The following is a 12,431-nucleotide window of genomic DNA, read 5'->3' on the forward strand; positions in this document are numbered from 1 at the left end:
AGAAAAAAAAAACGCAGTCAAGTTGATATCGCATGCCACATCAGTAAGTTTGCATTGCTAAGTGAATTCACCATATCACAGGTGCTGTTCAGTCTGTAGTGACGATGGAATACTGAGTCCAATGGGCTTATGTTCCTCTTTCTGAATCCTCTGTAGTTTGCAGAGGCACTTGCTGTGGGAAGACAGTGCAGATGTATGAAAGGTCTGTAGAGATTGCACCCACTATGTGAAAGAGTCATCACAAGTGTTGAGGGTAGAAAGAAAGCTGGACTAAAGGTCACATATCAGTTATGCATGTCCCATTTCTCCCGCTGACAACATAAATTCGGAGAAATTGGCTGCAGTTTTCAAACCACCTTCTCACTCTGTGCATACCCCCCACCCCAACCCACAAACCCACCAAAAAGAAGAAAATCAAACTCCACAGATCCGGCAGTGCCGTGTTTAACAAATTCGCATGACTAAGAAACATTCAGTGGTCAGTTGGAGACAGTGTTAGAGAAACCAATGCACATTCAAGGTCTGATGTTGGCGCAAGTTATTATCCACAACAGCAATGCAGAGTGAAACATTCAGACACCACGTTCCATTTGTTTGCATTCAGCAATTCAGCATTAGCCTGCTGAAGCACTGAACTTATGATTCAGGGAAGCCTGCTACTAAAGCCAGGCTGTGCAAGCTTTTCTGCACGCCATTGCTGGCGGCTGTCACTTTGCAATCTTTTGTTCACCTCTGAAAATGCCATCCTGTCTTGCAACAATGGAGTGCCTTAGTGAGTGCTGCTAGCAGGAAATTTACAGCATGTCTGTTGTACTAAGGCTTGTGCTTGTGACCCAGTGTGGACTGAAGAAGCGGTGTGTTGAGTGAAACTTGTATCTGTGCTGATGGCTTTGTTGGGCATGTGCACAGCACATCATGGTACTTCCGCAAGTAAAACAACACGAGGAAATGCGAGTTTTTATCTTCTCCATTGCTCTGCACGAAATGGACTACACCAAAGTTACAACACCGCCAAGCATCTTGGCCGTGCAAAAACTGGGAAGCGACTATTGGTTGCTGCTTTGGCTCCTGTGTGCAGCCAAAAGCTTGTTCACAAACTCCTCCACATCAGGTTCCGCAACTGGCTGCACTGCAGGCCTGCACATCTTGTCAATGTCCTGAAAAGGCAGACACAAAGTAGTGGACGCCATTGGGGCATCAACTTAAAAACTACACACTGCTTGCTTTTGTGGAAGCAGCAGGCAATAACTCTGCCAGTAGAAAACTGGAGATGCTCCTCTAACTGCCTTTTTCACCCTCCTCCTGAACAACCGCACCAAACGTGCACTGTGTGCTGTCTTCAAGCAGCCGAGAGAGACTTAAGACAATGGTATGCCAGACTCTCTGGACTGCGAAAAAAAATTTGAGAATGCCAGCGAATGCAGACTGCTTGTACAACTGCCCTTTTCCAGGTGGATACCGCATTTACTGAACATATCCCATGAACCCCTCATATGGATTGCACGAACGTCCTAGACATAATTGCTACAGCATTTGTATTGAACGTTTCTTGAACTAATACTGCATTTGTGTGCTTTCCAGCTAAGTAAAAAAGCATTAATAGTGAAACCATCATGAAGCTGAGTAAATATCCTTACTGCCTGAGAATGCTGCAAATGTTACAGCTCTGCTTTGTAACCACAACAGAAAGCATACATGCATCCCACGATTTGATACAGTAGGTGATGTGACAGTGGAAGACTAAAATGTGGTATACTGTGCATATCATTTTGGCTAAACTAGTTTTTTTTTAAATATAAAATACTCGGAACTGAACGTTCAGTGCAACTAATTTATGCAAGCAATCTAGTGAAAAGATGAATCTGAAGTTAAGCCTGAGACAGTGTTAGTGTTCACCTACAACATGCAGCGTACATAGGTATTTTACGACCTAGCTTTTGACTACAAGTGAAAACTCATTGTTGCTAAAGCACAACACACTGCTCTGTGGTTCCTTTCCTGCAATAGTTTTGCTTTCGATAAGGCACTGTTGCCTGCATACAATTATTAATTCGGACATGATGAACGCACGAGGTGCTGTCACCTAAAGCTGGCTGGGCATGTCTGGATGACATTTTTAATTCCAACAGCAAAATTTTCCTTTCCAACAAAATACGTATCTTGTTTACAGAAAAGTCTCATGTTTAAAAACACTAGTATGTGGAAATTTAAAATTTTCTTGCATATCACCTTATAGAGAAACTGCTACATGACAACAGTGATTTACTGCACGCACAAGTAACTTGTTTTTTTTTCTGAACAAAATACAATTGAAAAGAAGAAACTATCGATTTTCTTCTTTTTAAGCCAAAAAAAGACAAGGTGTAAAAAATGGGTGCAATTATGCATTTCACTGCAACTTCCTTTCTAAACAGCTTGTAAAGTTAGCTCAGTGAAACTTACTGTCACCATAGTTATGTACCTTTTCCGCAGGCATGCCAGTATTCATGTTAAAGAAAAAGACATCTCTGCTGTTTTCCAAAGTTACAGGCACTTGAGGTCACAGCTTCTTTCAACAGAATCATCAAGTTTAGCAGCGACGAACACCCCTTTGTTTACAATTATTGTGTTGAAAATGAAAATGAGTTCCATATCTCGGTAAAGTGAAGGTACGCTCCCGGAGAAAAATGCCAGAAATCATGTTGTGGCACACTTGCACAGACACAAAGTTCAGAAAAAAAAAAAACATACACATTCCGGAACATGAGTTGGATAAACAAAACATTTCGACATTCACAGGCTTCTTAATTTATATGTGCATCCAAATTAGTGCAAGTAGCATCTTCTAGCACTATGAGCAGAGCATTAAAAAAAAAAAGGAAAGGAAAGGTTTGCAGTTCCTTTTGATTTCACCCTTATTTCATATAAATTAGGAAGGATCTAGTCACGTGTAATTTCAGTTATTTTGCCGCTACTGCTGATGCCTGATGGACTCCGCTGAGAATGCTGATCTCACCCCAAGCCTAATGGGGCTATGCCAGGCCCATGAGAAGTGCTTGCATTGTCTTTTCTAGTGTCTTGCATCCAGTTTCGGTTTGTTTATCAGGAATCACCTCCAACTTACGTGAATATTCAACAAATCTAGCGCCTCAGTCTCTGCCAAATGTCTAAAAAGTGAGCTCACATTTACCTTATCATTCAGCAACACGAACGGCTTCTTGCAAGCAGCAGACAGGCGCTGGTCAATTTCTGCTTTCGCTGCCTTGAGGGTCTCCCTAGCAAAGCAAGGATTGAAACTTCTTGTGAAACCCTAACAGCTTAAAAATTGCAGGTGCACCAAAAGAATATCTGACGAACACATACTTTTTAACTTCTTGCAGGAAAGCTCGGAAACTCTCAATTTCTGACTGTAAGCACAGGCACAACAATCAAATGCTACAAAGATTTTCTTGCGTCACAGATCTGAACTACTTGTATGACTATGATAACTCGTGTAATGCGTAAATAGTCTGCCTGAACACAGACCTTGCAAATATAAAAAGTGTTAAACTAGAAACTGTTGCTGGTGTGTGTTGAAGAACACAGTGCCCTGAACGTGAATGCATACATGGCACAGCAGCAACTCATAAATAAAGCACCGGAAATGCAAGCACGTAAAATTTGCTGACTTTGAAAAACCTCCGCTATTCTTGGTGATCTCGCTGAACTTCCTGGACCAAGAATGTCCATGCAAAGGATAGTGCACACGGTTGTTTCAGTTAGTAAGGCAAGGTTATGAAAGTTATGCCTAAGTGTCAGCCTTGTTAAATGGAATACAGAAACTAACTTTTGTTCTTGCAGTCGTCGTAGTGTAGTCCTTAAGGCAGCCAAGTGCAGTTTCGCTGCTTCCAAAACCTGCTGAATACAGCCTTGATGGCAAAAGAGCACAGTTCAGTTCAGTAACCAACCAGTCACAACACTTTTTTTTTTTTACACACTTCCAAATAGCGACAGTACAACACCCCCCCATCCAACAAGCTGCATAATTATAACAAGCTTGATTTCAGCAAAAGCAGAAAGCAGGCAAACTGAGCACTATTGTTTTGTATGCAATGTATGTGAAACAGGAAACACATCCATTTTTGTGACAGCACAGTCGTGCTGCTACTTGTTATATCCACTCAAGAATTTTACAGCTATTCAAATGTGAAGCCTCTGGCCATTAACAATTTCTGAGAACAATGACACCTTGCATACTTCTTTTGTTCTTTTCACTTAACTTTCAACATGAACAACATTTGGCATGAATCAACAACAGCATCTTGTAATACTGGCACATGTAAGATGTAGTTTCACATCAGTCGCATTCACTGATGGGATAAAAGTAAAGCTTTACTGCAAAAAAAAGTATTTTTATGTGGAAAAAAACCTTTTCCTTGCCCTCTTTTGTAACCGCATGTAGTTAACTATGACTGGTCATCTTAAAATGCCAAACACCACAAGTTCTTGGATATTCTGTTTAAGCAAAGCAACTTGCCTTCCTTGTCCGATTGGGCTGACAACTTTTTGTTCAATTCAGTACAGTTCTTGAACATCCTTAAAAAAAAGACATTAAGAAGAACATACTGTAGCAACTAGACAAAAACCTGTGCTTTTATTGCGAAGCTCAGCGGAGGTGGCCAACGCCACAAAGCAGTACCGCACTCACCCAACAACATCCACAAGTCCGGACGAGCTCTGTAAAGAAAATTTGCCGGATTTTATAGGGGCTGCAACACTTGTGCATTCAACATAACCATACAGACTGACATACGAAAGCATAGCACGCGGGCTGCACTTTCACATAAAAAGAAAACATTGCAGGATTAAAATTCTGCTAATGAGTTATGCCTGTGGTGTGTGTATTGCAGCTGTGAGGTTAAGTTCATGCTGAAAACATCAGAAAGTCGTGTTAGCCTCAGTGTCAGCTGCAGTACCAAGGCAAGGTATAACAGCACACTCGTACTTACACCACTTTAGCAAGTGGACCAGCGTGCACAGCCAATTCCAGCTTCCTGACCCATGCCATGCATTCACAATGATCCTCATATTATTGAAGTATGCTCATTACAACATTAGCACTAAAGTACTTGCAACATTGCGAAAAGGTATTTACAACGTAGCATGTCTAGAATATTTCCTCAGTTAAAAAACAAAACAAAAAAAGACTTAACAACACTAAACAAACTTTTCGGCACCTACTCTGATTATATTTCTTTTTCGAGAGTACGACAGATGCCAGAACCACCCCAACATTACATTGTAAAGCTCTGTGTTTCAGTGCAGAACTAAAGCAGTAGCTACATTGAGGGGGCAAATTAGGCCTTTAAGCACTGCAGATGGCCTGCAAAACAAGCAATGAATTACTTACGAGAAATGTGGATTGCTTGTCAGTAAGTGATGACAGATCAATCACATGCTTGGACCTGCCAAGAGTCTCAACTGCTTCACTGATGCCTGCTACTGCTTTCTTCGTATCTCGTTCCTCAGCTCTCATTTTCCGGCAAAGCTATGATAAGAGCAAGATAAAAAAAACTACACATGCACGGAAGAGACTTAAGACAGCACGTAGATACTGCTTGTTTTTTTCCCCTTTTGACGCCTACAAATGGTTTGGTTTAAGGGGGTTTAATGTCCCAAAGCGACTCAGGCTATGAGGGACGCCGTAGTGGAGGGCTCCGGAAATTTCGACCACCTGGGGTTCTTTAACGTGCACTGACATCGCACAGCACACGGGCCTCTAGAATTTCACCTTCATCGAAATTCAGCCGCCGCAGCCGGGATCGAACCCGCGTCTTTTGGGTCAGCAGTCGAGCGCTGTAACCACTGAGCCACCGCGGAGGGGCTGACGCCTACAAATGGATCTACAGTCAACCCTTCAAAAAATTATGGCTGATTTGCGTAGTTCAGCAAAATTAATGCGAATTACGTGAGCTAGCATTTCGGTTTCACTTCAGTTCAAGTATTCAGATGCACTGTACACAGATGGCAGTTGTTCGGATAGCGATAATTAGTTAATGCTCATATATGCGCACTTGGTCATTCTCTACATCACATTCATAGATTCCTGGGAGTCCTCATACCACTCCTGGTATGCAGCAGTGGTGCAGCAGTTAAATGGTATGCCACTCCCCAGCAATGGCAGGGGCTGCCATCGACAGGGCTCGTGAAACCCAGGTTGCATTTCCCGAGCAACCTCTCACGACCAATCATTAACTGGATTGCTGCGGTGGGCTGTTTGCCCACAACCCGGTGACAAGTGGGCAACCTGCCAGGCGTATATTTACACACACACACACACATCAGGGCAGGTTATGCTCTGTGGCAGGTCTCAGACATACAGAAAAACAAACACACATCGGCTAAACTGCGGGAAATAGCCACTATAAATGCTAGTGCACTAAAAAACTTAGAAGACAGCATCTCTAAGCAAGAAGTCAAACAGAAATCAGAAAGGTCACCTAACCATCCCAATCAAACCTCCCAAAAGGCAGATGCTCGGGGAATGTGTGCGAATGCCCATGCTCATTTATTAATGTGCTACCATTAGAAGGGTCTATGCACGAAAAAATAGTGACTGCTGTCGCGCGTGACGCAGTGCAAACCTTGTCACGCCATCTCAACCTGCCCACCATAGCAAGTGGCAATTAAATTAATGACTAGGTCATGAGAGGTTGCTTCGGAAGAGCTGCCTGGGTCTCACAAGCCCCACTGGTGGCTGTGTTTGAAACAACCACCTGCCATCGCAGGGCAGTGACGCATCGCTGAACCACTGCACCAGTGCGCCAGGAGTGTTATGAGGACTTCCAGCGACCTATGAATGTAAAGCAGAGAATAACCAATTCCGCATATACGGGCATTTACCCATTAAGGCTACCACATCATACCCTTTAAGGCGGAGCTACTACAGAAAACGCTGACGAATTCAAATGACCGACCAGTTATCACCTAAGAAGTTTTTTTTTTTAGTGCTTGTTGGAATGCCAAAAAAAAAAAAAAGAGAGACTGACCTTCTCTAGCCTCACAAGAGTGTCATCCGATTCAAACCTGTCGAAAGAGAAAATGCAGAGATAAAGCCTAAATAACCTTTAAAATCATATAAACTTTTCAACAGGCTACCTCCTACAATAATGAACTCGCACATCTATACTTGACTAAAACAGAACACGATCAGGAAAAAAAAAAAGAACAAAACACTGACTCACCTCTGAACCTGAGCTTGCAAGTGTTTTATCGAAAGTTTCAAGTCTGACTGTTTCTTTTCCAATAAACTGCCAAGATTAAATTATGAAAAACGTGAGCATTAACAAAGGTTTGTAGGTATCAAAGATCACAAAACGAGCAAATGGAGGTTCACCTTTGCGGCTTCGCCTTTTCCGATTCAAAAGCATCCAATTCTTCCTGAAAAGCAGCATTCTGTGATCGTGTCTGAATCGTATCCTTCTTAATCATTTCTAATTTCCAAGCTGGACGCTTTGATGGAGAGAAGGGGCTACTGAAATGTAGTGAATCCTCCAGTGAATCCTCCAGTGAATCCTCCAGTTTGCGGTGAAGCACGAACATGGACAGGCTGGCAAGAAACTTGGAGCACTGCGGCGTTCCAGGCCGAAGCAGCAGTGCAGCGCTGAACTCTTGAATGTAAGGAGCTGCAAGCTCATCACCCTACAGGGACCAATCAGAACAGTACTGATCGCATGCTACTCACAGCAGCCATGCTCTATACTTCTACACATGCGACAAGACATGCCTTACAAGCAACCTGTGGGTTCTTTCATCACTGCTTTTAAAAGCTTTTCTTTTTCACAGTGCTTTTATGTCAGCGATAAACAGTACTACTATAAGGAAACACATTAGATTTTCTGAGTAATACTTCTGCCTCAGATTCCACGCTGACAACTGCAAAAGTGGAACTGTGCAAAAAAAAAAAACTGCCGGCAAAAGGACAAATTTTTCTTCTGTTTTCAGTCTGAGGATTCAACTCTGCTAAAAACAACTTTTCTCAAATGCACCTTAACAATGGTACCAAGTTCAGCAACCCTGCAATAGTACAACCTAATTACACGGAAAAAATTTTGCTGTGACATCAGAAATCCTTTCCAAGGTGACAGCCTTGCTATTTTGCAATTCTTTCAGTGCAGCTGAAGTCTCTCAAAGATGCCTTTTTTTGTTTATTGAATTTACCAGTTCTCACTTTCATTATGGCAAATGTGACACACACAGTAGACACAGTTTGAAGTACAAGCACTGCCAGCACTTCATAAGTCCACTTTCTGATTAGCAACATCACCCACAGTTTATAAACTGTAGTCTCTACATTCTTTTATGATGATTCAGGTTCAATATAAAAGAAGGTGCCTGACAAGGCCATAAGCACAATGCCTAGCAAGTGCTTCAGAGTCCATTGAGACATTGTGACTGTCTCAATGATGATGCCCACCACAGAAAAGAACACTTTCAGGTAAAAGAAAGGAACCATTTCTGGTACATCAGGGAAGGATGATGGCTAGAGAGATGACTAATAGCACTGCACATACAAAAAAAGGTGGGTCAGTATTATTTAACAACATCTGCTAGTACTTGCCTGCAAAGTAGACATCCAATGTGTGATCTCTCCACGGAAGCATTTGTCCGACTCGCCAGTCTTTACTGGCCAGATATTCCTGCAAGGCCACATATAAGCAAGGTCAGCCAGGCGCTCACTGCAGCTGACCTGCAAGCCATATTATTTTGTTCAGGGAGAAAATTAAAAGGAATGACCTACTTCATCCTTGACTCCACAGCCTTCTTGTCATACGTGTAATAGAGGAAGTATAGCACTTGGCGAACAGTGGCTGGAGCTTGTCTGCCCCTGAAGTGCTCCCTGTTAGAAAAGCATAAAGCGGAAATCTATGCATAAGACTTGGAGACACTTAAGCTCAGTTTCAACATATGACGCGACAGTGTTAATCATTCACTTCAGCAGCCTGGGGTCCTCTTCGCGTGTAACTTAGCAGACATGGACACTACCGACCGTGGCAGGTGGCTGTTTCAAACACAGTCAGCGGTGAGGCTTGTGTGAGACTCAGGTTGCTTCCCGAGCAACCTGTCACGACCAATGATTAATTTAACTGCCACCTGCCACGGTCCGCAGTTTGCTCACAATCCGGTGAGCAGGTTGTGAGTACATTGCATGTTCACGGTACCTAGATGGGAGGTGGGACATCAGCTTTTCTTGACAAGGTGACGATGCCGGGGTTGTCACTGAATGGGGCCATTAACACTAATGCATTAATATCAAGTTAACGTCTGCAGTATCCAGTCATTACATGCAAGAATGAAATGGCCATAATATAACCCTACAACTCAAACTGAATATAAGATGGAATGGAACTAGACAGACAGCTCATGCACGTGTGTTTACATCATCCGTGATCCTATCAAGTAACCCCTTATAATTAAGATAATGCTGTTGGGCTTGTATACTACCCGAAGTTGCTGCAAGCCTGGGAAAGTTACACACATGTACCATAGCGGTCACTATGCTTTGCACACTACTGTCTCGTAAAAAACTGTTAGTACAGCAAGTCCTAAAGTAAAGCATCAGTCAAATGACATCCTTTGTGACCTAAAAGGTTGAAAGAAAAGGCACTTACGGTAGAAGCTTAGTGTCATCATATGGCTTGAAGTGCATAGCGTCAAGACAACCCAGCAAAAGATCCTCCATTCCTGTGTTAGCGGTGAAATAGCAGAATTGCATGCCAATGCTTAAACTGCAAAAAGTACACGAAGGAGAGGAGCATGGGTGTGCACAGAGGGGGCCTAGGGGACAGTGGCCATTTGACCCAACAAGTTTTACTACAGGGATAATCATCCGTGACGCAGGTTCTCTGGAAATGTAGGCTGCTAAAGGTATACGGATACACCACATGCGCCCAGACGCGTGCAGTGTGTCCGCGTGTGGTCTAAGTTTTAACGCGATAGCATTAAGGAGTTCGCGTTGCAGAAAATCCGGTGTCGTCGTCGGATGCGCTAGCTGTAAGCTTTGAAATGAGCGCCAAGGTTTTACGACATACAAAAGCGGATAATCCTACGAAACGCACAGCCTGCACCAGAACTTTGTACTAATACGGTTTTCTAGATCAAAACTTTGATGAGAAGAAAACGCGACGAACGCACGACGTCCGTTACCGAACAGCACTCTCCGTCCTGAGCACGAGATTGACGAGATGTATTTCCTACTTCGCAGTAGATAGTACACTATTCGCAGTTTCGCGGACCTGAACCAAGGCCTCTTGACCACCTGAACATCGAGAGAACAAACTCCGCAGAACTGCGCATGCGCGCCCAGAGAGTAGGTGGAAAGGAGGACGGTTGGCGGATGTGACGCCGAAGGGTTTTTCGGTTTTCTGTTTTTGCGGCATGTAGCTCTCGAACCCAGACGCCTAAAATTATGCCGAGGCCCGTCCGAGACCGAGGATGGCGCGCGTTTCAGAGAACGGGCGAACTCGTGTATGCTCCAGCGCCTCGTTGCGCTATCTGCGCTTTCGTTTCTCTCTCGTGAATCGGCCCGCTGCTGTTTTGGTAGATGCGAGCTCGGTGAATTTTGCTCTCAGTTCATGGTTTAGGCAGTCCTACCTTCAACCTTTTCCAGACTGAGGTGAGTGCTGTCAAAATAATTCATTGTGCACGCGCGATGTTGTTTCGTACTTGCCCGCCAACTAGATAAAAAGTGTTCGTCGTCGCTCTGTCATCGCCTTGTGGCTTGTTGAAAGAGCTGCTGCACGACTGCGCAAGTGTGTGACGGTCTCGATTATTAATGCGGCGTCTTCTGATGTAAATTTCGCGACATCGTGCGGGGGAAGGCGCGCGAGGAGACCGCGGAGTGGCGTCGATGAGGTCGTTTTTTCGCGCTTGAGAGGACTGTTGCATGTTTGCTACTGTGCACCTATCGATAGTCGGTTGCCTCTAACGAAGGTTTGTCTTTTTCAAGATTCATCTCCGGCGCTATGAAAGCGTCGGGATTGCCGACAGGTAGGTGGCGTTTACCTGTGCGGACCAGTTGTATGTTTTCCTTCCTTTTTCACGCGGTGCTGCAATGCAGGAGATAAGCTTCTTTGTGATACTTCCAAAGAGCGAAAGAAGGGGTTGCTGGCCAGCGGGGAGCCTAAGTTTAAATATGAGCTGGCTCAGTGTGAAAAAAAAACTGGCGTACCTCGGAGTGCCACGAACCTTCTGTACAGGATGAGACTGCAGTAATGCATTCATTGTGCTTATCCGCTCAGGCCCGTCACTGCCAAGTAACTCATGTGTAAGGCGACGGATGCCGCAAGGAATACGTGACTTCATTAGCCTTCAGCTAGCACTAGGTCGATGCCCATGGAAATATTTATCGTTTTACAACCGAAATAACTGCATTGGTATAATTCTCTGAGTTTGTTTAAACATTTGGGATGCCTGTCCCTACCATAGTTTCCCAACACTTGTTCTGTGTGCTCCAATGCATTCGAGGAAGCTATGGGAAAGATTTCCAGAAAAAAATAATGCATTCATAAGTAACAGGCAGTGCGTGCCTTTAAGCCGCTGCCAAGGGCACTGAGAGGGTATTCAGACAAACCAAAGATGACGCTGAGCCAGCATGTCTTTTGGAGGAGAGCTAGCAGCCGCTGTGTGGACTTCATGTGGCTATCAAGGGACAAGGCAGCAGCTGCTATAACCACTTTTCAGCGCAGTTCCATGCAAGCAGCATGTGCAGCACTTACTGTATCAGTGAATCCACTACACTGTTTTGTTTGTTGTAATTAATTGTTTTGGAAATGCACATCTAGTACATTTACGAAACAATTAATTCGTGTGTGTATCAACCAGCAGCTACCAATGTCGTTACTTTGTTTTTCTGCTGCAGCAGGAGCCCTCACTTGCTTTACTCAATTCTGGGAGCGAGTTTGTTGAATTCATCTGTGCAAACTGGCCGTGTTTGTAGCATTACTCTGATCTGCAGCATGCGCCTTTCCTTATTTGCAGATCCTTCCACCAGCTGGATTCTACCTTGACCTCATTACCACAGTGAGCTGAGATTGGTATGGCGTAATGCATACTTTCGCTGTTTCCACAGGTTCGGAGCGTGCTCCTGGTTAAGTTTTAAAAAGTTTGAATTTTTGAAAGCATGCCCGCAATGTATTTACTTTTATTGTGGGGTGCGTATTTTGGCACCTCCGCATTTATGGTACGCTGTTGTTTGAAAAGTTATTCTGAGCACTTTCGGCTACATGATTTGCAGAGAGAGAAGTTGGGCAAACACCAACGCACCTATGTAATTTGCCTACAGAATGAAAGCAGCAGATTTAGATCTGTACAAGTTTGTACTAGATTCATAAGCAGACAGTGTGCCGTATAGAACAAGCTATACACAGCCTCTTGTACATGTATAACAGCTATTGTTCTGTGGGAGCACCCTT

At 43.8% G+C, this 12,431-nt stretch overlaps 1 protein-coding gene across 7 annotated transcripts; it reads right to left on the reverse strand.

The window, feature by feature from the left end:
• Positions 1-945: 945 nt before the first annotated feature.
• LOC149351959 (uncharacterized) lies at positions 946-10,349 on the reverse strand. 7 transcript variants are annotated; one of them, XM_089581182.1, is made up of 13 exons: positions 10,254-10,342; positions 9,630-9,702; positions 8,759-8,857; positions 8,579-8,657; positions 7,355-7,659; positions 7,203-7,268; positions 7,008-7,044; positions 5,369-5,506; positions 4,667-4,695; positions 4,496-4,554; positions 3,806-3,887; positions 3,170-3,254; positions 946-1,157 (listed from the first exon to the last, which is right to left on the reverse strand). In XM_089581182.1, the coding sequence occupies exons 1-13, from the start codon at positions 10,312-10,314 to the stop codon at positions 1,047-1,049; spliced, it is 1,224 nt and encodes a 407-aa protein (XP_089437308.1). In that variant the 5' UTR covers positions 10,315-10,342; the 3' UTR covers positions 946-1,046. The 7 variants fall into 7 exon arrangements, with proteins under 7 accessions (XP_089437308.1, XP_089437309.1, XP_089437310.1 ...); XM_089581183.1 differs by having other exon boundaries at positions 10,165-10,316; XM_089581184.1 differs by having other exon boundaries at positions 10,153-10,309.
• Between the last annotated feature and the right edge of the window lie 2,082 nt (positions 10,350-12,431).

The sequence above is a fragment of the Amblyomma mixtum genome, chromosome 3, assembly GCF_055824585.1.
Source record: "Amblyomma mixtum isolate Tamu chromosome 3, ASM5582458v1, whole genome shotgun sequence".
In the NCBI taxonomy this organism is placed as follows: Eukaryota; Metazoa; Arthropoda; class Arachnida; order Ixodida; family Ixodidae; genus Amblyomma; species Amblyomma mixtum.